We start from the raw sequence: 27994 nt of genomic DNA on the forward strand, positions 1-27994 counted from the left end.
TTTTTGGTTATTGCTCGAGGGTCTCTTGTGGCCAGCCCCCCCCCCCCCCCCCCCCCCCGAGGAAGGGCCATAGGGCACGCGACCACCTACTACGAGTTACAAAGTAGGAAAAATCCTTGAAATTGTTGCAGTACAGAGCTCGAGTTAATTGCAGTGTTGTTCTTGCAATTAACTTGGTCTGCTAATTGGCTCTAATTTCTCATGAGGGGCTCCAGTTCTGGTTTCAACCCTCTGCTTCCAAGGCCTTGTACTTCTAATTTGTCTGTGACAAAGACTACAAGCCCATTCGTGTTATGAGGTAAAACCAGATCTGGATCAAAGTGTTGTGAAAAGTTTGAAGGAAGGTAATACGTTGACATTTTTAATACAAGATTAAAAAAAATAAATATGGACTATAAACTTGGTTACATGATTATACCCTGGTGCATACTTTGAGAAATTGCAGTGCACCACACTGAATAATACTGCTTTACGGTGGTGGTCACTATCAGATGTATATAGGCTTTATAGGGGCAGTTTTCAAAACCGAAGGCAAGTGAAGAAAAGTCTGCTGGTGGATTTTATATAATTATAAATTATATCATTTTATATAATTTTTCAAAGAAACAATATGTGCATACTTTCCTTTTGAAAATAGCACCTTTATCTGCAGATACCTTTTCTGACCAAAGCAATACACACAGTTTTGAAAATCCACGATTAAGCGCATTGTTTTCTCCACAATCCTTTCAGGGAGTGTTTGGATCTTAGTTACATAGGGCAGCTGGTTATTGGGCCTGCTGTCTAAACCCTAATAAATGCTGATCAATGTTGTCAGATCTCTCAAGAATAATGAGCCCAATCACTTTTAGAAGATGAGAGTGAGGGTGTTCATATAAATTCTGTTGTTGTTTTATCAGTATTGATCAGAGATGGAAGTGGATCACTCAGGGAGTGATGGAAGTGGATCTGCAGGGATAGAAAAACAGATATGGATCCTGTGCATAGAAGTATGACTAGAATGAAAGCTGAAAACTGGGATGTAGGATCCATGGTAGTGCATTTATTTATTTTTATTTTTTTACCAGAGAGTGATGAATTGCCTTGATTGGGTGAAAGGAGAGTTAGACCTGGGATGTGTGCTACATGTAGTTTACTTGGATTTCAACAAAGTTTTTTCTTTTGTTTTTTGGTGGAGGCTTGTAAATAAACTGACTGGCCTGAGGGTGAACCTCAAGGTGGTGGACTGGATTAGAAATTGATTGCATTATAAACAAAGGGTAGTGGTAAATGGGATTTACACTGAGGACAGAAAGGGGGATTCCTTCACATCCTGCAGACCAGTTCAAACCAATGGGGGATTTCCTCCTACCAGCAGAGGGAAGCAGAGGACCAATCTCTTTGCTTTCTCGGCATCTCTCTATATAACGTGGTCCTGTCAGAGGAGGCATAAGTAGTCCTTTACCTCCAGCAGAGGGTAGGTGGAAGGTCTGTCAAAAGAAAAAGAAAAAAAGAGCTGCCCAGAAATTGGGTAGTGTTCCTCCCTGGAAGGCCGGGGCTGAGTCTGGGCATTGCACTCGGGGACAGCCGGTGGTGTTTGCTCTTCCCTGCCCCCAGGGCAACACAAGTATTGGCCTCGGGATTCCCAGCACGTGAAGTAGCAGCGATGAAGGTCTCGGCCCAGGGTTCCTCTCCTCCTCGGAGTCTAGGTTTAGAGAAGGGGAGGAGGTGTGGGCGGTGCATGCTGAGTTCTTTTTGTAAAAACTGTGATGGGGAAAAGAAGCAGTGCAGTCCTCGATGAAGGGAAGTGTTCTAGTCATAGCCCCAGGTCCCAGTCCTCTCACTTCCACCAGCACAAAGGTCCCCAGGAGTATCAAGCCTGCCTAGACCACCCCTGATATGGGAAACAGGGCAGGAAGGCCAGAGGTCACTGGAGTTGGAAGGTTCCAGGAGCCCCGAGTTTTCAGTGCACATTATAAAGAAGATTCATAAAGCCTATTTGGTATTAAAGGGGCAGCAGAGTCAGCAACCCCAGGCCCCGAGGGGCATGAGACAAAGGCCGTCCAGGAAGAGAGCATGATGGGAGTTGGAGGGCGTAATGTCTCCCTGGTGCCATGAACCCAGCCCAAGGGAAGAAATAGTTTCCACTGGGAATCGGACAAGGAGGAGCTGGAAGAGGGTGAACTGCGTTTGACTGAGTGGTTAGACTGTTCAGACAGTAAGAAATGAGTGCTCCTCATTTGTAAAATCTCTAAGGAGTTGCAGTTAGAGAAGGGGCAGCTAAAAGAGGATTTATAGGTTTTTATATACCGACAACCATTTGCACATCGTGTAGGTTTACAGATAACTAAAAACTTTTTGGCAGTGTCAATATATAGAACATTTTGGCAGTGCTATTACATAGAACAGTAAACGATGCATACAAGAGAAAAACATGAACAAATGGAAACTGGGTAACTATTTACAGGGAACAACGGTTCCTCAACCGGGGGCGGAAGAGGGAAAAGTCGACAGGAGCACATTGTGAGGATAATACATCGAGAACACTGTAAACAGCTCACGAGGTCATCGGGGAGAAGGTTATTGTGAGAAAAAGTCAACAGGAGCACATTGTAAAGGGTGATGCAGGGAATGCATTATACACAGCTTAGAGGGTCATCAGGAAGATGGTTGTTGAGGGAAGGGTAGGCCTGTAAGAATAGCCAGGTTTTAGGTTTTTTTTGAATTTGGGTGTCGATGTTTCAGAGTGCAGGTCTGGGGGCATAGAGTTCCAAACAGATCTCTACATTATTAAAAGCATGAAAACCTTCCACCTCCCGAACATACACGAGTTTGGAAATGCTTTCAGCACTGGTGTGAACAGCGGGCTGCCAATCCAAAGAAGGCAGACTTGCCAGTAATCTTGCAATTCCTGCAGGCAGGCCTGGAGAAAGGCCCAGTGGTAAATTCTTTAATAGTACAGGTGGCAGCAATCGCCTGCTTCAGAGGACAGATTAAAGGAGTCCCTTTAGGTGCTCAGGTGGATATATCTAGATTTCTAAAACGTGCGAACTGAGTACGCCCTCTGAGGAGAAACCAGGTGCCAACATGGACCTAAACCTGGTGCTGAGAGCACTAACACAGTCCCCTTTGAGCCAAATAGGCATTGATAAAGTACCTCACACAAAAACGGTGTTTCTGTTGGCAATCTGTTCAGCTAGGAGAATCTCAGAGCTGCAAGCCCTGTCATGCAGGGACCTGTATTTGTTATTCTCCAGACAAAGTCACACTTAGACCGGTCCCTTCATTCCTATGCAAAGTGATGTTGCATTTTCATATGAATGAGGCAGTGGTCCTGCCAGGCTTTAGGAAAGAAGGGAGAGCGAGTAAGAAGCCGTGCACGAAAGGTCTGGATATAAGAAAGATCCTATCCTGTTCAGATATCTGGAGACCACCAACCAATTCAGAAAGTCAGGTTGTTTGTGCTGTATGCAGGGCCACTCAAAGAGGAGGCAGCGTCAAAGGCCTCTTATCGCAAGATGGATTAAGGAGGCAATAGCCTCAGCTTACCTGCTCAAGGGGAAGAAGGTGCCAGAAGGTCTCAAGGCACACTCCACCAGAGCACAAGGAGCATCAAAAACAGAGTCCGGAGCAGTTTTGCCACTAGATATCTGCAAAGCAGCTACTTGGGCCTTGCTGCATTCCTTCATTAACATTATAAGTTAAACTTATAGGAGCAGAAGGATGCTATGTTCGCTGGGATGATGCAGGCAGCTATGGAGCACTCCCGCCAGGATGAGTGCTGCTTAGGTACATCCCCGTTGGTCTGGACTGATCTGCAGGACATGAAGGAAGGTGTAATTGGTCCTTACCTGCTAATTTCATAGAAACATAGACATGATGGCAGAAGAAGACCGAACGGCCCATCCAGTCTGCCCAGCAAGCTACGCACTTTATCCTTTTTTTTTTTTTTTTTATCTTTTTCTCTCTCCCACCTGTTACTATTGGCTTCCAGTACCCTCCAGCCCTAATTTCCGTTCCTTTAGTCCTGTCAGACCAGTCCAGAACCCACCCTAAGAGGAATTTTCATTGCATTTCTTTCCTCTCATGCCTTATTTACGGTAATTATAAAAGAAGGGAAAATATCAAGATATAGGGAGCAGGAAAAGTAATTACTTCCTTCGCTGTGAAAACCTGAGGAAGGGGAAGAGTGACATTAAGTCTTGAATTTTGATTTTTTTGTTTGCAATGCATTTTTTTTCATCAGACCTTAAGACACAAGGATATAGAGTATTTTACAGTCACTCGGAGGAGTAGATAGAATCAAACACAGTACATATCCAGGAAGAGAAGGATACTCTAGTGCTCAGGTGTAGCAGGAAGGAACACATATCCAGCTTGGGCAATCGATTACTGACTCTTCCGATGGGACCACATTATATAGAAAGGCACCGTGAAGGTAAAGAGATTGGTCATCTTCCTCCCTCTGCTGGTCGGAGGAAATCCCCCATTTGGTCTGGACTGGTCTGTTAGGACTAAAGTAAAGGAAATTAGAAGGCAAGGACAAATTTCAGCTTAGAGGTGCACCTTGGGGATGGATTGAGGAGCTGGTTTGTTCAATATTTTTGTGAACAGTATAGTGGAGGAGTCTGGCTCTTTGTAGTTGAGAAGGATTTGCATCAACGTGGACACCTCAGAGGGAGTAGGTAGAATGAAGAGTGATGTAAATGAACTTGCGTAGTGGTTGAGTGCTTGGCTGCTAAGTTTTAATGCAAAAAAGTGCAGAGTTAGGGAGAAGTACACAGTGTACCAAACAGGCCTGAGGAATTCTAGGGTACATAAGGAGAGGTGTAACCTGTAGAAAAAAGCGATGATAATGCCTCTGCATAGGTCATTGAGACCTCCCCTGGAGTATTTTGTCTCATTCTGGAGGGAGTACCTCTAAAAGGATGTGGACAGAGTATAGAGAAGGGCTACCAATATAGTACAGAACCTGTATTAAAAACCTTCTAAAATAAGATTTAAGGGTATGTATATCCTAGAGAAGAGACTGAGATGTTACATAGTAACAATGATGATGGCAGAAAAGGACCAAATGGTCCATCCAGTCTGCCCAGCAAGCTTTGTATGGTAGTATTTACCACGCTGTGCAGCTTACCTGCATGTTTCTCTTAAGGGTAGCAACTGCCGCTCTGTGCACTTATTCTCAAGCTTTATGATAGCCGATAAAAAAAAATTTACTGCTAGCAACATTTTAACAGGGTGATGAGCCCTGTTAAAATGTGTTAAGAAACGCTGTTTAATGTAACGCCTTTATTGCGACAGTTTTGTTCTATGTAAACCGACCTGATTCGATACTTGTATTGAGAATGCCGGTATATAAAAATCCGAAATAAATAAATAAATAAATGAGCCTTCTTGAAAATTCAGGCAGTGCTAACGTGTTTTGCTTATGGACTTGGCCTTAGAAGCAGTCCTGTGCTTTTTCCCTAATGTCTGCGTATCAGTACCCCAGACCATAAAAGTCAGGGCCTGTGTTGGTTGTCATCTGAATCCAATTTCTCTTCCACCCACCCACCACCATCAAAGTGGAGAGTGATGTTATAGTTGCATCACAAGCATCAAGGCTTATTGATTAAAGATAGTAATTAATACCTTGTCTTCTGTTAAGGCTTGTAATTGCTACTCCGTGTAGGTTACTTTCATGCTTATCAGTTCCTCAGAATGTAAAAATCCGGGCCCTCATTGATTGCTGTCTGAATACAACTCCCGGTTTCCCCCTGCTGTGTAAATGGAGAGCAATATTGCAGTTGCATCAAAAACATCAAGACTTATTAATTAAGGGTAGTAACCGCCACGCCAGCAAATTACTCCCATGCACCCTTTTCTTCATTTCCATCCTCTAGCTTTTTGAGATCCACAGTGTTTATCCATGCCTCTTAGAATTCTTTGACTATTTTCATCTTCATTACCTCCTCTGGAAGGACATTTCAGGCATCCACCACCCTTGTCATGAAGAAATATTTTCTGGTGTTGGTTCTGAGTCATCCCCCTGGAGTTTCATTTCATGACCCCTAAATCTACTGGAAAAGGTTTGACGTTTTCATCATTAAAGCCTTTCAGGTGTCTGAAGATCTGTATCATATCTCCCTTGCATCTCCTCTCCTCCTGGGTGTACATATTTAGATTCTTCAGCCTCTCATAAGTCTTCCGATACTGACCCAAAACCATTTTGGTTGCTCTTCTCTGGACCACCTCCAGCCTGTGTCTATCCTTTTTGAGATACGGGCTCCAGAATTGAATATAGTACTCCAGGTGAGACCTCACCAAGGGCCTGTACAAGGGCATTATCAGCTTCTTTTTCTTACTAGATAATCTTCTCTCTGTGCAGCCCAGCATTCTTCTGACTTTAGCTATCACCTTGTCACATTGCTTCAGCATCTTCAGTTCGTCAGACACTATTACCTCAAGATGTCTCTCTTGGTCCATGCACAACAATCTTCCCCCCCCCCCCCCCACATTGCATACAACTATTTCCATTCTCTCTACTCGTTCAGGTGTGTCAAAAGAACAAATGATGTAAAAAATGAAAAATAATTTTCGTGTTTTTTTTTGGGGGGGGGGAGTTCTTGGCCAACAGTTCATGATATGTGGTTCGGGGAGGGGGGGGTAAATTCTGGAGTAACAGAAAATATTTAATCATGGAAAGATAAAATGCATGGAACAGCATCCTAAGGGAGATATCTGAGGCAAAAACAGAGCTCAAAAAAACATGGGATAAGCAGAGAGTAAACGGAAAAGCATATTTGGGCCTATTACAGGAATGAAATTGGCTAGACTAGAAAGCCTTTATGGTTCTTATCTTCCATCATATTCTGTGTGTTCAGACATACAGCAGTACTTTGCATGTTGCTTGGAGGAGACAGTGGAATAGGAGAACTAGTAGTCTTAATGAAAAAGTAATTCCCAAATCTTGAAAGCAGGGAGTATCTGCCATTTAATATAACCTCCTGATTTGTAGTAGACTGCTGGAGCAGAGTGTCACTTTTTTTGATGAGGTGCTCTGTGGTTTCAGCAGAGAGTGAACATTGCAGTGCTTTTTCCTGCTTTCACATGAAACATTTTTTTTTTAATTGAAATTTTTATTATGGTTTGCACACATCCAAAAATATTATACATGGTTCTAGAATAAAACAATAATTAACCAAACACGTTTTCCAGGTATATATGAAAAGCAAATAAAGTAGAAATGCAAAAGTATAAAAGCATGTGTCATGCTTCCCCCACACCATATTAGAAAGTATATATCAGATATCTATTAACATGACAGTCTGGAAACCTAGGCCAAACCAACAAAGTAAAAACTATAATCTCCCCCACCCCAAGAAACTCCCACCTCCCTTCCCTTCTTTCCAGTATGGACATACATACATGACTCAAAATGGAATAGATTAAAGATGAGACACCATCTGCAGGTCAGTGTAAGCAAAGGAAAGAAACAAAGTAAATAAAACAATCAATCTCCACAAATCATACAGACCCTCGCTCAGATTTGTTCAGGCATTTATGTTGAACAGTGGAGATCCTATATAAAGTATACACCGTCTTAAGCCTGTCTTGTATTTCACAAAAGTGTGGGACCCTTGAATCCATCCAGAGCCTTGCTATATCACATCTAGCTGCTACACAAATATGCTGAACTAACAACTGCTCATGCTTGCTTCCTTGGGAAATGGAGACATTAAGTAATGCATGTTTCCTAGAGTGTAGCAGATGGATTCACGACCAATGGGTATAGTGTGCTCCTGATAGCAGTTGGAGACGGAGTCAGATTTCAGTCTGATGTCAGCACCAGTACATATACCTGTGCAGGAAGCTCTGCTCTTCAGTATTTTCCGACTCCATAGCAGTTCTGTACTCTATACACGCTTGCTCAGCGTTAGAGTATTCAAACCAAATAAGAAAGAAAATTCCAAACAAAGAAGAAATCTTACCTCTACAGACGAGCCCCGCTCTCCTGTGGTGATACCTAAGGGTCCCTCCCCTAGTTGAGAAAACATCAACTGGAAATTGAAGTATGCTCACTAACCACTGGGTTACCTCTCTCCAATAAGCTTTAATATGGAGACATTCCCACCACAAATGAATGAAGGAGCCCAATCCCAATCTTCCAACATAGGTCTGTATGAAAAGAAATCATCTTATGAAGACAAGTTAGGGTCAAATACCAATGGTACAAGACTATAACCATTTTCAGTTATATTAGCGGAGATAAGACCTGTCCCTTGGCTTAGAAAATAGCTGACCACTGTTCTGTAGAGAAGTCACTTTCCAAATCAAGTTCCCAGAATTTGACAAAAGGTTTGAATGGCAAATCACAATTTAAAAACATCTAGAGTTTTGAGAGAACCTCTTTTATTCTATTCACATTTTTACAGAGCGATTCAAAATAGGGACAACTTGGCCCAATGGGTCTCCTATCTTTGTGTGTAACACAAAATGGCTAAGTTGCATGTAGGGAAATACAGCCTGGTCAGGAAGATCATAAGTTGCTTGTAGTGTTGGAAAATTAATAAGCCCAGATAAGCCCCATACATTGTTCCCATCTTAAAATCCCAAGTGATTGCCAGGTTTGGAAAGCTGGATTCGTCAACCCAGGCAAAGAGTGGTGATTATAATAGAGATTTGCTATAATGATAATCCCTGAATCCAACTAAAAGAGTACGCCACCTATCCCACACCAAAAGGGAAAGTGATAATGATGGGGATACATCTCTGGTGATTTCCCAAGCCTGTTTAGGCTGCCAAATTAATGAAGAGAGAGGCAATTTGCCCAGTAAGGCCTGTGCTAAAACTACCCAAGGTTTTGAATTGTCTGTGCAATGCCAGTCTACTATTGCCCTGAGATTAGATGCTGCATAGAACCAGGCCAAATTGGGTACCCCAAGCCTCCCCTGGATTTAGGTAAAAATAAAACGCGACTGGTCACCCGGAGACATTTGTTCCCCCAAACAAATCTAACCAGTCTATTCTGCCACACTTTTAACACGGAAGCCATTCTTCCCACTGGGAGCGTCTGAAAAAGATAACTACCGTATTTTTTGCTTCATAAGACACACCTGACCATAAGATGCACCTAGAATTCAGAGCAGGAAAATTAAAAAAAAAAAAAAAAATGGTGTGCTAAACCGGCTCTGTTCCCGGGTGTCTGTGCGTCTTATGGAGCAAATTAGGATAGGGCATAAAATGTTTTGGTTTTTTTTTTGGTCCCCATTCCCCATCCCAACCCTTTAAATGTAATTAACTACAACCCCCCACCCTCCTGACCCCCCCCCCCCCCCAAGACTTGCCAAAATTCCCTGGTGGTCCAGCGGGGGTCCGGAGCGATCTCCTGTACTCAGGCCGTCGGCTGCTAGTATTCAAAATGGCGCCGATAGCCTTTGCCCTTACTATGTCACAGGGGCTACCGGTGCCATTGGTCGGCCCCTGTGACATAGTAAGGGCAAAGGCTATCGGCGCCATTTTGAATACTGGTAGCCGAGTGCAGGAGATCGCTCCGGACCCCCGCTGGACCATCAGGGACTTTTGGCAAGTCTTGGGAGGGGGGGGGGTCAGGAGGGTGGGAGGTTGTAGTTAATTAAATTTAAAGGGTTGGGATGGGGAATAGGGACAAAAAAAAAACATTGGTTGTAGTTAGGTGGGTTTTTTTTTGTTTTTTTTTTTATATTCGCTCCATAAGATGCACAGACATTCCCCCCCCCCCCCCCCCCCCCCCCCCCCCCCCCCCCCCCCCCCCCCACTTTTGGGAGAAAAAAGTGCGTCTTATGAAGCGAAAAATACGGTAATTCGTGGCAGCACATTCATCTTTAGAGTGGCTATTCTCCCCAACCAGGAAATATGGTAACGATTCCATTCCTCCATATTCTTATAGATCCCAGCCATTAATGGAACATAGTTTAACTTAAATAGATCCTCCCTGCTACTTATATAAACCCCCAGATACTTAATCTTATGTTTCGCCAACTTAAACAGGAATTTCCCCGAAGTATCTTCTTTCCATTACAGGGAACTGTAATATTCAGTATTTCGGACTTGTCCCAGTTGATTCGGAACCCTGATACAGAGCTAAAGGCTTCTGTTTCACTGTTGCTGGAATTGACTCTAAAGGATCTGTTAATGTACAAAGAACATCATCAACAAATTAAAGACAATTTGGAAGAGAAAGGCCCAAGCATAATACCACTAATGGCCATATTACTCTGAATCCTAGTAGCAAATGACTCCCAAAAAAGGGCAAACAGGAGAGGAGACAATGGGCATCCTTGTCTTGTGCCCCTGCCTACTAAAAACACATCTCAGTAACCCCGTTAACCTTAATATAGGCTTTAGGATTTTTATACAGCTGACTGATCCAATGAAGAAAATATTCCTCAAACTTCATCTGCTCTAATGTTTGAAATAAAAACAAGTGAGAAACAAGGAAAGGATAGTCTGTTTTTTCACCCACCACATAATATCGACTGTTTTACAGACATTGTCGGTGGCCATCCTTCTTGGTATAAAACCAGCCTGATCCAGGTCTATTATATTAGCAATAAATCCATTTAACCATGAAGCTAGAATTCTCACTAAATCTTTAAATCCAGGCTAATCAAAGATATAGGGCGAAGGGAGCCGCACACTGAAGCATCTCAGCTAGGTTTAGCCAGAATCGTAATACCTGCTATATTAGAGGTGGGCAATAAGGTGTCCTTGAGACTTAAGAATTATACATCTTAGTGAATGGAGGAATCAATATGTGGGCAAGTTTCTGGTAAAAGTGGGGTGTAGAGCCATCAAGCCCAGGGGACTTCCCTGATTTTATAGCTATGGACACCTCAAGCTCAGATATTTTTTTGTCTAGAGCATCCCTCTGAGAATCTGGTAACTAAGAGGTATTTGCTCCAAATAGAGACTTATTTCCTCGGTGGAGATTTTGTTATTGGGGCTACATAAATCAAACTAAAATTGTAAAAATCTCTGCCGTATATCTTTATTCTCCATTAATATTGTTCCATCTGCATCCTTAATGTTAACCACGTTATTTTGCACCATTCGTTTCTTCAATTTTTGAACTAGGAATTTCCACGCCTTGTTGCCCCCTCAAAAAAAACAAACTTGACGAGTCAACACTAAGAGTAGACGATTGAAGCAGAGTCTAAGCGATGTTGGCATACAACCAATTGTCGATATTCTGATGAAGATATCATCTGCTTATATAAAGACTCCAGGTGTCTTATCCTAGCAATTAACTGCCTCCGCTCCTCCCTCATTTTCTTTACATGAGAGGCTGTGGATATAAGGTGGTCCTCGTGCTACAGCTTTTAAGCAGTCCTATAACACAGTCGGGGCTATTTTGCCAGTATTAATGTCTAGGTAATCTTGAAGTAGTAAGTTGGTTAACAAAATCATCATCCTCTAAAAGGGACTCATTTAATTGCCAGTAGTGATGTCCCTGATCATAGTGTGCGAATGAAATGGTAAGCCACACAGGAGCATGATCTGACCACATTATTGGTTCTCTATCTGCATGCACAATCCTATTTATAATGCCTTTTAACAATAAAAAAAAAATCTAGATGAGTGTAAGATTGGTGCAGACGGAAAAAAACGTGAAATTTCTCGATTTGGGATGTCTGGACCTCCGTACATCTATTGAATTCCCCTGGGAGATTAGACATTTATCTAGAATGATGGGAATCAGTACTTTGGTGTGAGGAGTTATCTAAAGCAGGGTTCAAAGTAATATTGAAATCACCCCCAATAATCTCCTGCAAAACTTCCCTAAAAGTATCAAGGAAAGCCCCCCTGGTGAGTTAGGTGCATAAACACTGACAAAATATGTTGCCTCCTATAAGAACATTAAGAAGGACACCCCCCCCCCCCCCCCCGAGTCAGAGAAACAAGATTTTAATTTAAAAATTATATCATGTCTAATCAAGATACCAACCCCAGTAGACTTTGCTAAATGAGAACTGGCCACCGAAAATCTACCAGGAAATGTGTGCGAGTGCATTAAGGATTCATATCTCTGTTTTAGGTGTGTTTCCTGCAGAAACACAATCGTTGCTTGGACCGGTCTAGCTCCTTATAAAGGAGACTTTGCTTCTTAAAGGTGTTGAGACCCTTTACATTCAGTGAAACTACCTTAAAGGAAGCCATGATAAAAAAACAAACAAACCCCAAAACTACCTTTAGAACATAAGGCACCACTATGCCCTAGTGAAGTTCCGAACTAACCATCTACCAACCCAAATGCTGCAACTCCCTCTTCAGTTGAATAAAGCCAGCTCTCTACGAACATGATCTCCCCGACAGACGCTTCTTCCCAAAAAAAACATATCCATGTGGGACCCTGCCTAAAGCCATAATATGCTTGAAAATCCATATTAGAAGTAAACAGATACCCCATACCCCCCCCCCTCCATGATTTGTAGTCATCAAATCACAAGTCTTAAGAAAACCTGAAGAGGAAATAATAAAGGAAAGCCTCTAGCTAGCCTCCCTGTCAAGTAATACACACAATGTTGCAACCAAATATAACTATAATGACATCATAAACTTAGGCATAAATATATCTTTTATGATGGTCAGAATATTCAGAGGAAACCCCTTCCCTGTAACTATAGAGCCTCTGTATACCAAGAAATATGAATGTAACTCCTGCCTCTCTACCAAGACCATCTAAATACTGGTTTAATCCAGCTCATTTATAATAAGCAATAGTCACAGCAATAATCATTGCTACTCTTGTGGCATCCTTAGATGATGATCCCTCTGAGTTTTGTCTCGGCCATCTTCCTTCCTTTGCTACGCTTGCCACCATGGAGGCGTCTCACAGGTCTGCCTCAGCGCTGTCAAATTAGAACACCAATTAGGCACTGAAAAGCCTACATCCTTTAGAATCACAGCAGCTTCTTCTGACGTCTTCACGCGATGAGAAACTCCATTCATTGCAGACCATAAGCTGAACAGGTGCAGCCAGCGATATCGCACATTTTCTTTGTGTAGTAAGCTTGTAATCTCCTGAAGCTCTTGTCACTTCCTCAGGGTCATGGAGGAAATGTCCGCAAAGATAGCCAGCTCATGGCCTTCCCATTGTCAAATATTTTGCTTCCAGGCCATAGTAAAGATCTGATCTTTGATAGCGTAAGAATGGAAACACGCAATTATGTCCCATGGCTTGTTGGCGCAACGAGTGATACACCCTTTCGATTTTAATATGTGGCAGCTGGCCATTGTCAGAGCTACTGTTGGCAAAAAACAAAGTTTATCAAAGCTTTACCACCATGTCTGTGCAATTAGCATATTCTGGAGACTTGAGTATGCCTCTGAAATATAAATTGCTCCTACGTGAGCAATTTTCAAGATCTTCCAGCTTTTCAGAAAGCAACTCAGTTAGCTTTTGTATCTTTCTTCTCTTTGCAAATGCGCTGTTATTCCTCTGCATTCGATTCTACTCAAATGTCCATCTCATTGATCCTATGGCCCATATCCGAACGTTCTTCCTTCATTTCTGCGATCAGTGCAGCTATCTCTTGCTTGTGCACTTTAATGTCCTGCCGTAAATCACAGAACCATCTGTGAAATTCCTCACAGGTAGCTCTGGTCCAGAAATCACAGATACTATCTCAAGGCCTGCATCCACTTCAGAACCCTCTACAGCCGCCATATTATCAAGTGTGGCCTCACGGTGCTTGGCAGATTTCGTATAAGAAAATTTGTGGTTATTGATGGATTTTTTTCTTCACAGACATTACCAGACTTTAAAGAGTAAATCGTAGAGAAATAGGTGGTGTTAGCGCACGGATGCCTAAGATATTGCGTTGATTCAACCTCTTGACGGAGGAGCTCAGGCTCTTGCTACCTTTCACGCTGATGATGTAATTTTTCATGTAGATAAGCAGCTGAATTAGCCATGCTGTCTGGGTACGTTGTCCTTGCCACTAGGTGACGGAGCTCTCTAAGATCACTAAAGTCTTTTAGTGAGGTGTTCCTTCTTGTATGTTCCCTTGCCTCCCTGAGGCTCCTCAGTCTGTTTTTTTCCGCGCAACTGACTGCACACGGAGCTCTCATCTCCTCTGAGAAAAAATATATTCTGTGAGGAAAAAAGTGACAAAATGACAAAAAACTTGGCAGAACACCACAGAGAACGCTTAATAACTTAACATGCCTCATCCACCAGGCTTTAAGTTTTTTACGCTTGTGGTAAAATAATGTCTGTCACTGATGGACATCAATTCTGCTACATCTGCCTCGGCCCCAGACATGACCAGGTAAACTGCAGGGACTGCGATGCATGTCCCCACGGGCGCAGCGTCGGAGAGCTGCACGCATTGCCCAGCTCAGAGAAAACACATCGGGCTCTTATGCCCCCTCTGAAGCTTCAGCCAGGTTGTCCCCTGGACTGCATAGGGCACCAAAGGCCCAATCCCATCGAAGGGCCACTTCCGAGGACCCTCTAGGTCCAAAACACCCGACGCCGAAGAAAGAGCGACTCCCATCGCACAGCGCAGGAGATGTGCCACAGACGCTGTGACCACAGTCTGCGTCAGCGCATCGAAGCAAAATCGCACCGATGCACAGATGCTGTGTCGCAATTGGAAACAACCGCGCATTAGCGACTCCATTGAGGCATTCGACGTAACCTGGCACAGAGCCTCTTCCACCGACGCTGCCAACGCAGCCTTTTAAGAAAACAGCCCAAGAAAAATCCAACTGGGCATAAAAGGCAAAGAAATCCTTCACCACTGTTAGTTGTAATAGTCCGTCTCCTCCACAACTCTCCGGAACCTCTTCAACCTCGTCTGAAGTTTTTTCGGGGTTATCTGCAGCCTCTCACCGCCGCAGCAGTTCCGGTTTGCAGGATCCACTTTACCCAAAAGTTACCTGCCCACCGAGGGACATCGCCCATCCAAGAGGACTGGACAGCGATATCCTCCATGCAGCACTATCACCATCGGGGCTCCAGCTGCAACCGAGGCCACCCCTAGCTTTGGCCTCTGCTTTGGAAACTATTTCTCAAATTTCAAATATCTTATCCCAACTCCTTATGTCAGAGGAGCAGCAATACCAGCCACCACCTGACAAACTGTCGGAGACACCCTTATCGCCTGAACCAGGTCCATTGCCAAAGAATCAGCCCAGGAGACCCTCACCTCCACCGAGAGATTCCCCTAGCTAGTCTTCCTCGCCAGGGTCATCAACAGGATATCCATCTGATCCACAAGAAATTCCACTAGAGCCAGTGTCCCCTCCAGAGTATCTTATGTATTCTCAATTTTTAGAGAAAGTGGGCCAACGATTAGATGTGGAAACTAGAAAGATACCATACCCTAGGCAAGAAATGTTTGGGATCCTCAAAATATTTGATACTCCAGCTGAACCCACAGCACTTCCCTCTCACTCAGTGTTAGAATCAGTGATGTAAAAGGCATGGGACTCTCCTTTCTCCACGGCACCAACCTCGAGGAAAACCGATCTTAAGTATCGAATGCGAGACTCGCCTTTTTATGCGAATGTCCAACTTCCACGTGCATCGGTGGTCTTTGAATCAGCGATGCAGAAGGTGAAGAAATCGAGGCTGCATTCGAATACCCCACCGGGAAGAGACAATACATGTCTAGATGACTTTGCAAAGAAGGCATTCCAATCAGGAATCTTAAATGCAAAGATTCAAAACCAATTTTATGTGGCACAATATTTATTTGAATGCCTGCAATCTTTAAAACCCATTTTACAACAGGGTTCTGCAAACAATATCCCTCTCCAAGAATTTTATGACATGGAGGAGGGCCTTTTGACATCTTGTACGTTCCATCTACAAAAGGGTTCAAAACGTCTGCGAAAATCACGGCTAATGCCATAGCAGCAAGAAGACTGGCATGGTTGAGGGCAAGTGCCATAAGGGACGATGTGCATGATAAGCTAGCTAACTTTCCCTGTCGCTCAGACAAACCTGTTCGGTGACAGGCTCACTGAAACCATAACAAAGCTAAAAGAGCAAAAAGTGGCAGTGCTATCTGTGACCACACCACATGAAGGCTCATCGTCTCGATGCCAATTTGCCTCTTATAGGAAACCTTACCCTAGGCGCACATATCGGCCTTATACTTCTTACCAGCCTCAACAATATCAACCCAGCTGCCAGCAGCCTTACCAGCAACAGGGTCCATGCCAATCTGCAAACCCTCACCCCCTAAAAACCAACAGTTTTTAGGGCTTCCCTTGCCACCACTACCGACAACAAATGTTAGGGGACGGCTGTCCCACTTTCTCCTGGAATGGAGCAACATAACATCAGACCTTTGGGTCCTGACGATAATAAGAGAAGGTTATTCTCTCAACTTCGCATCCTCCCATCTCTCCCACATCCAGTTTCCACGAAATACCATGGTGCACATCGGAGACTTCTTCAAGAGATCGACCAACTACTTCAACAACACTGCATACGAGAGTTAACTCCACCCCAATATCAGATGGGATTCTATTCACAATACTTCCTCATCCCCAAAAATCTGGAGGGCTTCGACCAATTCTGGACTTACGCTCCCTCAACAAGCACTTACGGAGAGAGAAATTCAAAATGACTTCTCTCAAATCCATTCTTCCCTTTCTCCAACCCAAGGGACTGGATGTGCTCCCTAGATTTAAAAGATGCATATGCCCACATACCAATGCATCCCAAATCCTGGCATTACCTGGCATTTCAAGCAGAAGAGACACACTTTTAGTACAAAGTTCTCCCGTTTGGCCTCTCCTCCGTCCCCAGAGTCTTCACAAAATGTCTAGCGGTAGTGGTTGCACACCTCCATCGACAGGGGGTTCAGATATTTCCTTACCTCGACGATTGGCTTCTAGTAGCCCCCAATCCTTCTCTTCTGCGGGACAATTTAGTTCGCACGATCAATTGCCTGGACAATCTGGGCCTTCTAATAAACTACGAAAAATCAAATTTGCAACCTACTCAAACCTTGCAATTCATTGGAGCACACATAGACACTATTCAAGACAGAGCTTTTCTACCACAACCTCGAGCGCTAGCTCTAACTACACTTGCCCATTGCCTATTAGAGCTCACAATGACCCCAGCCCGTCAAGTGCTAACCATACTGGGTCATATGGCAGCGTCCACCTATGTCGTCCCACACACACGACTACATATCCGTCGTTTACAATGGGATCTAAAGAATCAATGGACTCAGTTCCTAAGCCCACTATTCACTCCGGTGACGCTAACAACCAGCATGAAAGTAGACCTACACTGGTGGATAATCCCACCAGCACTGACAGAGGGCTCACCTTTATGACCCCCCTCGCCATTAACTAGTACTCACCACAGATGCCTCCCTCACAGGCTGGGGAGCCCATCTTACCAACCTACGGACTCAGGGGTTGTGGTCCAAACAGGAACAGAATCACTACATAAACCTCCTGGAACTTCGGGCTATCAAAAATGCCCTTCTAACTTTCGAACACAACCTCCATCACCAAGTTGTCATGATCCATATAGACAACCAGGAGGCAATGTTTTACATAAACAAAGAAGGAGGGTCTGGCTCATGGAACCTTTGCAAAGAAGTGGTCAAGATTCTGGACTGGGCCCACAGCAAGGGAATCTCCCTGCAAGCCACATACTTACCAGGAATCAACAACTCCAAAGCAGACAAGCTGAGCAGAATATTTCACCCTCATGAATGGGAACTACATCAAGATGTAGCCAATCGAATTTTCTCGACTTGGGGTCTTCCCCGGATTGACCTCTTTGCAACGGAACACAACAGGAAAGTCTATCTATTTTTTGCTCAGTGTACCCCGGCCCCCACCGGTTGGCGCAGGATGCATTCCTCATTGATTGGTCCCAAGGTCTGCTTTACGCGTTCCCTCCTATTCCTCTCATCTCTCGCACAGTCCAGAGGTGCATCGAAGACAATGCAGATTTGATCCTGATCGCACCGGCCTGGACACTACAACTGTAGTACAGCTACCTGATTCAGCTGTCAATTTGCAAACCAATCCCTCTGGGGAACAACCCCACCCTCCTCATCCAAGAAGGGGGCTCAATGCGCCATCCGCTTCACACGCCGCTGAATCTCACTGCATGGAGATTGAAAGGGTCATATTCCAAAGCCTAAACATTTCTTCTCAACTTCAAGATATTCTGATCTCATCTAGAAAACCATCAACGAGACTAAGCTACCAACGCAAATGGTAGCATTACACTTCGTGGTGTTCGACAATGGGCATAGATCCACTCACCTGTCCACCAACGTCTTCTGACTTACTTCCACTTGCTTTACACGGAGGGCCTCGCCACTGCCTCTCTTCTTGTTCACCTCAGTGCAATAGCAGCTTATCACGCTCTTCTCAACTGAGAACCTATATCTTGTCATACCCTTGTTTCCAGGTTCATGAAAGGTGTCCTACATTTATGGCCCCTGATAAAGAAACCGCCAGTGCCGTGGAATGTCAACCTAGTACGAGAGCAACTCATGCTATCACCTTTCGAATCGCTACACATTTGCCATCCTAGGTACCTTTCCTGGAAAGTCCTATTCTTAGTCGCCCTCACATCCGTGAAGCGCATTAGCAAACTTCAGACCTTGGTGCACTACCCACCTTACCTTAAATTCTACCATGACAAGGTTATGTTGGGTACGCATCCTAACTTCCTACCCAAAGTGGTCTCAGTTTTTCACTTAAACCAGACCATTACCCTCCCGACTTTCCACCCAAAACCTCATGCAAACGACAGTGAACGACGTCTTCGTTCATTGGACTGTAAACGAGTGCTCGATTTATTATAAAAAGCACGCTCACTCTGATATTAGAGCCTCGCAGCTCTTTCTCTCCTTCAATCCTAATGCACCAGGACTTCCTGTTTCTAAGAGAACGCTATCATCCTGGATATCCAACTGCATACGTTTCTGCTACCAAAAACATTCAGAATCCCTATCTTGCACATCAAGAACGTGCATTGGCTGATTCCGTTGCTCACCTCCACGATGTGCCTCTCCTGGACATTTGCAAGGCAGCCATATGGTCCTTGCTGCACACCTTCACATGCCACTACTGTTTGGATAAACAAACTAGGGATTACGCCAACATGGGGCGGATAATTCTAGAACAAAGTGCCTCATCTAATCTTGCAGACTCATAAGACCTGTCCGCCTCTTTACTGCTGTATTGAGCGCTAAACTATCTACAGCATAGTCGCATTGAATAACACTCTCAATACTTCAGCTGGGGACTCCCAGACAGCATGGCTAATTCAGCTGCTTATCTACGTGAAAAAAGCAAGTTTGCTTACCGTAAACAGTGTTTTCCGTAGATAGCAGATGAATTAGCCATGCTGACCCGCCCGCCTCGCTGGACAGTTCCAGCATTGCATATCGTCTTGTTTGACATTGACTGGGGAGGCAAGGGAACATACAAGAAGGAACACCTCACTAAAAGACTTTGGCGATCTTAGAGAGCTCATGTATTTCTTATGCAGTAACATAGCTAATGATAGTAGTTAAAGACCAAAATAGTCTATCCAGTCTAACCAACAAGTTGCTTAGGGTAATAACTGCTACTCAATCCAGGTACTTCCATGCAGAAATGTTACACGCAAAGTTAACACAGGATTTTCCGTCAATAGGCAGGCTTTTTCCCCATTTCTTCATTTTCATCCTTTTTTTAACCAGCAGCGATCTTCTGTGTTTGTCCCACGTTCTTTTGAATTCCATTATCGTCCCTGTCTTCACCAGCTTTTCCAGGAAGGCATTCCATGCATCTACCACCCTTTCTGTGAAGAAATATTTCCTGACATTGTTCCTGTGTCTTCTCCCCTTGGAGTTTCATGTCATGACCCCTAGTTTTACAACTTCCTTTTAAAATGGGAAAAGGTTTGATTTTTGTGCATCATTAATTCCTTTCAGTTATTTAAAAGTCCATCATCTCGCCCCTGTCTTTCTCCTTCAGGGTATACATATTTAGGGCCTCCAGTCTTATCTTTATTTATTTTATTTATAGTCTGCTTTTCAGCACCTCAAAGTGGATTACGTTCAGGTACTGTAGTTACTCCGTGTTACTATGACTCCCTTCTGGTGGGTGACCCGCCAGAAGAGGGTCATGGTTTTCTCTTCACACTCCTATCACTACCTGTCTTGCCTGCTATGAGTTCTCTGGCGTCTTTGCCTGAGCAGGCTTCCACATGTTGCAGAACTGCAGCTGAAATGGTTCTGAGAACTTGGAGGCTCGGTGGCAAGATAATCAAGCTGGGTGGTTGGAGGGAATTTCCTATTCACCAAGGGCAAGTGTTGCAGCTAGCCAGTGGCATAGCTGGAGGAAACTGGCATTTGCTGGGTGGAGATCTCTTGGGTAAACTCTCTTCTCCCGATGCTTATTTATTCCTTATTTTTATATACCGCTACATCAACACAAGGTCTAAGTGGTGTACAGCCATGGGTGCTGGTGGCAGAGCCAAGGTGCCCAAAAATCCGCTTCTTGTGACACATCAAAAATTAAAGTGAAGAAGAATAAACAAGTCCATGTCTGCTTACAGTAAGTGGAATTGCAAAAAATGTTGCCGGTAGCAGAGGCTTGCTAGTGAAAGGGGAGGCAGTTGGATCAAATTCAAGTAAAATATTTAGAAAAGAAGGGCTTCTTGGAAATCATCCTGGGAGCAAGTTGATGGTGGTCATAGAAATACTTGTATTATTTCTGTACTTTAAAAAAAAATCTAAGCTGCTGCTTTTAAGTGCATAAACTGGAAGTCTTTCTCCCTTTTACCTATCGTCCTCTTCCAGAGGTTTCACAGGGATGGAGGGAATACAGATTTAGACTCTGTCCTGTCGGAAACCAGTGCACTGATGTTTAAAATTTAATTTAATTTTTGGTATGGATTTATTGCAGTTCAGTTTTCAAATGGGAAACTTCAGGATCCAGAGAATGTGGCTTTTGTCTTGTACAAGAGCAAAGATAGCAGCAATCCCAGGAAGAAGCACCAGAGGATTGTGGTAAGCACACTTATCACAGGGCAGGCTGCACGGGTTCTGTGAGTTTTCAGTGCAGAGATGCAGTTCACTCTAGAAATATTGACAAGATATCATTATTGCCTTGAATTATCATTACTCTGTGTTAGTGTATTACTGTATAAAAAGAATCTGGGAGTTAACCCATTGGCTTGGCAGCAGTGCTTTGAGAATTGGGAGAGCTGCAGGATGGAGTGTAATGTCTGTGTGTCCTTTCTCCAGCAAAGCTGGAGGATGGGCGTAGTTGTATTTTTTTTCTGTCCAGGTGAGCCTGTTACACACAGGCCGATACAGTACAGTGCGCTCCAAAAGTTTAAAAAAAAAAAAAAAAATTGAAAATCTGCTCGCGAGTTGAAAACCGGACGCTCAATTTTGCTGGCGTCCAGTTTCCGAACCCGTGGCTGTCAGCGGGGCTCGAGAACAGACGCCAGCAAAATTGAGTGTCGGCTGTCAAACCCGCTGACAACCGCCGCTCCTGTCCAAAAAGAGGCACTAGGGTCGCGCTAGTGTCCCTAGCGCCTCTTTTTACCATGGGCCCTAATTTAAATATTTTGTTTTACTGTATCGCGCACACAGGGCACTGGCCTGTGCGCGCGCTGGGAGAACCCACTCTCCCGCGAACTTTACTGTATCGGCCTAACAATTAGGTATGCCTAAGTTTTAACATAAAAGATTTCCCATAGAGAGTCACTTTGATTTTTGCCAGTACAGAAGGACTGTGAGTAGAATGTTCTTTTAGAGTGCAGAGCCCTAGTGCAGTCACAAAAAAAAAAAAAAGATAGCTAGAGAAAGGACCAAGTTCATCAATAAATGCAAAGAAAGTCTTTCAACAAAGATCTAAAAGAGCTTGCAACCAGATCTTACTACTGATGAATCATGTTTAACACTGCTTCTTGTGCCAAATATGATAAAGGGTTATTCCTGTTACTGACATCATTGATACGTAGGGAGGATAATTTTCAAACTATTTCCATGGGTGAAACTGCTTTACCAATAAAACTGGGCTCTTACAAAATTTCCACCCACTATCGCAGTAAAAATCCATGGTGTAGAGCTTATATGCACATACTTTTACCTGCAGCAGGCAGAGGCCTTCTTTGGCTCAGTGGCTGGGGAGGGTTTGCATTTACGTACAGGCTTTCACTTTGAAAACTGAAGGAAAGTCTGCAGGTAATTGACTTTGAATCTGGGGGGGAGTTACCAGATTATCCCCGCAATGTCCTCAAAATAATGCCTCTAAATTCATAGACCTCCAAGCTTCCCATTACCAAAATTCAAGCAAAAAATAGTGTCAGTTGGAGGGATGTGTATTATGTATACGTTAGTATACGGGCCTGTGCAATAATGAGAGGAAGGAAAGGCGTTTATGTGTGTATAGCCACTTCACTGGCTCTGGGATCATCCCTTTTTTTTAATGGTAGAAAGTAGTGGTCAAAAAGACATGCACTGAAGACGTGCTTACCCTCACCCACACGAGAGGCTGGTCAGTGCTCAGAAGCCCTTTGTGTGCATGTAAACACAAGCTTATCCATGTGAAGCGCATAGAAAATTGCCGCTGTCATGCATCCCATGAAAAAATCATTTTAATTGTAGTTCGTGTTCAGTTAAGCTTTTCAAGAGATACATTTTTGTGGTCTAAAAAGAGTAGACCCTAAAGAAACATAATCAATCAATCAAACCTTCCAGAAAGGCAACATAAATATGCTTTTTGGAGCATGACAAAGTGCTCAACAAATGTACCAAATTATTTAGGGTGAAATATGCACGTACACACACATGCTGCTGAAGCAGGATACGAAGAGTTACCAAATGCCATTATTAGCGTGGGAAACAGCTGACATCTACATTTTGGTTCTCTCCACAAGCCTGTGGCAAGGATGAACTCTGCTGCTTAATGTACGCAGTAATCTTCAGATTAAAAAATGGGTCAGTGGTCACAGACAGCGATTGCGGGAGGGGTGAGGCTGGTGTCTCAAAAGAATCTTTCAAAACAAATTAATAAAAATGTAATGACAAGTGCCAAAATGTCCAGTGTGAGGGTGCAAAAATAGTTGTATGAAAAGGAAAGAATTGTGGAAAAATGTTACATTTTCAGAATAGATATAAATTACAAGCTAATTTGTTTTTTTACCTAATCTTTCTAATTGATGTATTTGAAAATTGAATAAACAGTCACTAGATTTTGTAATGTTAACATACTTTTGGAACGCCTTGTTGCATTTTCCTTTCTAGCTATTAACAGGCAGACGGTATACATATTCGGCAGTAGTAAAGCTGGAAGGTCTTTGGTTTATTTTCAGGCTGCAGAGACTGACAGGATGTGCTACGTTGGGAATAACTTTGGTCCTGGCTCCCTGAAATGCAACTCTTTGTGCAGGTAAGAAACCTAAGCCACAGCCACAGGCACTGGTAAGGGCAGTAGGGTCTATAGGAGTAAAATTGCTCCAGGAATTCTCGCATTGGTGCTGTGCAGCCATAAGTGTTAGCACAGTGCTGCTCTCAGCAGCAAGCTCATGTATGAACACCTCTTTAAGAAAGCTAAGTACATTATAAAGTACAGCAAGGGGGCAGGCTTGATGTTATATGGAAAGAGCAGTGCCAAGTTAGAGGACTTGAGAAATCTCAAAATAACCGTACTAAAATTGGATTCCAACTTCCTGAGTGGGAGGAGAAGGGAAGCTTCAGGCTGGAGGAGATTGGGGGGGAGGGGTAATGCCCCCGCCAAGTGTGATTTTTGTCTGTGTCCTGTGGGTTCATTCTGACTAGGGATCTCTTAGCTCTTGCTCCACACAATCAAATCTGAACTGACCCAGTGAAGGAGGTGGGCTCTGGGAGTGCTGCAAAGAGGAAGCCTTTTACTGTTCCCCTCTGCTCACCAGCTTGTCCCCACATTTATTCTGTGCTGCTGTTGCTGTTTTACTAATTAAGCTGGCTTGGATTTTAGTTTAAGTAGGGTGGGAGCTGGGACATTTTCCTACTGAGGTGCAGAGTGATTTTTCAAGTGGTCGGTGACAAAGCAAAGGGTGGGAAAGCACTGGGGAAGGGTGGAAAGGAGGAAGCGAGAGGGGTGCTGGAGGGAGAGGATGAAAGTGTGCCTGAGGCCCGGGGAAGGAGAGGCGGTAGATGGTGCAGTGGGACTAAGATTTGTGAGGTGGGATGGAAAAGGGGAGGATAATGGATGAGTTAAGTTAAAGCTGAAGGGAAAGAGAGAGATAAGATGGAATGGATGGGGAAGATAAAGAAATGTACAGACATGACAGAGAGAAGAAAGGTAAAGGACCCAGATAACAGAGGGAGGGAAGAGGTGCATGGTGAGGGAAAAATCCTAACACCTCCCAAAAAAAAATAAAAAACCAAACAAGCAGAATAACATTGTGCTTGCAGGTTAGATATTGGTATATATGACTTTATCTTGATAGCGCGCTGTAATTTTCGCGTGGGAGATGGGAAGAGGAGGACAGAATAACCATTTCAATATTCTTTCAGTAATTAATATGATTCCTCTAGGTACTATGTTGGAATATTAGATAAGGAGTCTGGGAAAATGCAGGTGTATAACAGTGAGCTCTTCAGCATGCAGCCCATGTTTCCAGGTAAGGAACAGAGACTGAGCCTCGTTCACCTTCTGTCAGACCTGTGACACTTGCTGCCACACTCCAAGTCCTACTTTCCGGGAATTGTTCTCTTGTAGTGCAGAAGAATTTAATAGGGATGTACTTTCATTTGCAATAAAGACAATGAGAATCGGACGATCAGAAGAAGCCCTTTATTTCAATGCTCGACTCTGGCCGAGTTTCGCTCATAGAGCTGCCTCAGGGGCAATTCAATTAGCAGGACTTAAAATATGCCTGCAGGGCTGCTGTCACACTGTCACAATGTCACAATATCATTAGTGTCTGCAGAACACTCTGACATTCTTTCTGCTAGCAACTCGGCCAGAGTCGGGCATTGAAATAAAGGGCTTCTTCTGATCGTCCGATTCTCATTGTCTTTACTGTATCACAGCCAACTGGATCGGCTTCTGATTTGTTTTTTGGGTCCATTCCTTTCATTTGCAATGACATAGACAATGTCAGTGACATAACATGGGAGAAACTAGAGCCTGAATTTCTCAGACCGTTTTAGTTAGATGAACCTCTTTTAATTTGTCCATAGAAGTGTTGGAATTAGATGTAACTTCTAAGGAACTGGAAAACCTTTCAGGGTTGTGGGAGTCTGTACAGGAAGGCCACGTGCCACTTAAACTAAACCCCACAAAATTTAAAAGCTTATAGATGAAGGTCTTGGGGGGCAGCGGGGTTTGGGGAAAAACATGATTTATTATTCTCTACAATTATTGTGTGAAAATGTAGAGTAAAAACTTGGTAAGACGTGGTCATTGCTAGTTAGAGTAAAATTATACCATTATATTTACATCGTTTTCCCTTCAAGAAAGTGTCTCCTAAAATTATAAGGTCGATATTTAAATAGTTTGGGTAACTTTAGGAGTTACCTGGACAAAATACAAAATTTAAATATTTCCCCCCCACTGACCTAAATATTTTTCCACATAACTCCATTGCTCACAAAATCTAGCAGGGTAGAAAGAGGCAGGGATGGAGGGTAGTCTGGGAGTGTGGTTACATTTTAGTTGGTAAGTGCTGGTGTCCAGCCTGTTGAATATTCATCTCTCTGTGCAATTTTCTTAATATTGCATTTCCAGACATATCACAAGTGGATTTATACTCAGAACCAAAAATGTCACCATGTTCTACAAGTCCATGGTGCACCCACATCTTGATATTGTGTGCAGTTCTTTGCTGATGACTGGGGCACATTTCTGTAGAGACTTGGCAGTGTAAATAGCCATATTTGATCTGGAGTAAACTGGAACCTTTGTAGGTTGTGAGGCCTTTATATTGGACCAAATTTTTATTTTTTTAATTTCACAGCCTAGAAATATTATGTAGATGTTTGGATGTATATTAATGTTGCTTGTCTTGATATCTTTAAATAGTAGAGGGTTTGTTTTTTTTTTTTTTAAAGGACATAGATCTAGAAAATAAAGAGAGAGAGGCAACAAAGATCTTTAGTGGTGTGGAGCATCTTCAATACGAGGAGAGATTCAGAAAACTAGGGCTCTTCAGTTTTGAAAAGGGCAGACTGAGAAGGGGAGATTTGATAGAAGAATATAAAATCCTAAAAAGGGGTAGAGAAAACAAATAGGGAGCTGCTGTTCTCTAGGTCTCATGATAGAGGGCACCCAATGAAAATATCAGGTGAGGGTTGCAAGGATGGATTTCACCCACAGTGCCGTGGGATGGATTTAGAATTTTGCTGTCCCTAGGCGTTGCTTTCACCCTCTCCCACCTCCTGTAAGGGTTTGTTACAGGGTAGCAGAGGGCTGTTTATTGCTGAATGAGATTCAGCAGAGTTGGAAGGCAACAAAGTATTAGCTAGCCTGATGCCCCTAAATGTTTACTGCCCTAGCCACAGGCATAATGGATGCCTACTGACAAATGCAGGGCTGTACAGCGCAGAGTTATTGCCACAGGACACTCTGGAGGTAAATAGTATAATGGATCCAAAAATGAATTACAGTTTTATAGAAAATGTGCTTAATAGTTTATGATTAGCGTAAGAGGGATATTATCATGGGTTTAGTGCATCCCTAATCTATGACTTTTAGAAACTGGATGGGCATATTATGGGGTGAACACCTCTAATGCCCTATTTCTTAACTTCTTGCATTCTGCTACTTTCAGCTGTGAAAGCCAGGATTCTGAGCTAGAGTCAACCTTTGCTCTGATCCAGTTTGGTGTTTCTTAAAGTCGTAAGGATGGCTTGACTGAGACTTGCCTCATTTTCAGAAAGGTCTGAAACAAATCATGCAGTTTTAAACGCTATAGAATTAGAAATGAAATGTTCATGTGTGTTAATTGGCTATGAGCTGTGAGAGGGAGTTACTAGCAAAAGCCTGTCTGAATTTCTCAGCTGAGGTGGCTGTTGAGAGAGAGATTTAAAAGTACCTAAAAGTCATATTTATTATTTATCTTAAATTCCACACAGTAAAAGAGAGTCATCTTAGTAGGAGTTTCTGTCGTCTGAGTAAGTTATCTCTGATCTCATAAAATGCCCTCACCTTTATTTTGGGACAGATAAGTTAAGTCACAGGCAGTTTTCTGATGATGGCACTATCTCCTGTCACATATTCTGCCTGGCCAGCAGTAATGAATTCTGTAATGGTGGCCCTTGCTATCTGAAACTGGCTGACTTGTGGTTTTTATGTTTCCTTTGTTTCCGTTCATGTTTGTGAATTATTCTGTTAGATGTGAATGGTGTCTGCAGAGGTAACATATGTTAACATATTGACACTGATACATTTTTGTGTGTTTGTATTTGTTTTAGGTGATGACTTGGACACCAACGAAGAGACATCAGAAAAGATGACTAGATCATATAGAGAAAAGGTAAGAGCAGTGAATGAGCTCAGGGTTCTTTCATGGTATCCAAAATAAATATTCAGCAGATATATTTGCACACATCTGGTCTAAGAATCTGGTTAATTTGTGTATTTTGGCTATCCTCAAAACTGGTCCTATTTTTGTGGCCCCCTGAGGACTGATATTGAGCCGTCCCTGCTGCAGAAGACCTAGCACATTGTTTGGGCAAGCAGGCTTTTTTGTACATATTGGTGCTTTTCACTTCTGGTTCCTAGTATTGTTTTTTGTAGGGGACTAGAAAACTGATCTGTCTCTCATACAGGTGGATTTTCTGATTGAGGCTTTTGGTACCAACAAGCAGAAGCGAGCCTTGAACTCTCGAAAAATGAACCAAGTTGGCAGTGAAACATTAAACAAAGCTGTAGCAAAGGCAGCAGAAAATATTATAGAAACAAAAGGAGTTACAGGTAAGCATCTCACACCTTCTCCATGTAAGTAACAGCACAATATAAGATGGGATTGGAGTGTGATTATACTTTGTTTCATGTTGCTTGGCTT

The 27994-nt window shown here is 43.2% G+C and overlaps 1 protein-coding gene across 1 annotated transcript in view; it reads left to right on the top strand.

Annotated features, from left to right (window-relative positions):
- Nucleotides 1-27994, top strand: part of POLR1E (RNA polymerase I subunit E) — a 107301-nt gene that overhangs the window by 399 nt on the left and 78908 nt on the right. The window contains 5 exon segments of the mRNA XM_029603068.1: nt 20896-20999; nt 23315-23391; nt 24522-24607; nt 27402-27463; nt 27759-27903. Coding sequence (XP_029458928.1) covers nt 20896-20999; nt 23315-23391; nt 24522-24607; nt 27402-27463; nt 27759-27903 — 474 coding nt within the window.

This window comes from Rhinatrema bivittatum, chromosome 1 (assembly GCF_901001135.1).
Source record: "Rhinatrema bivittatum chromosome 1, aRhiBiv1.1, whole genome shotgun sequence".
Taxonomy (NCBI): Eukaryota; Metazoa; Chordata; class Amphibia; order Gymnophiona; family Rhinatrematidae; genus Rhinatrema; species Rhinatrema bivittatum.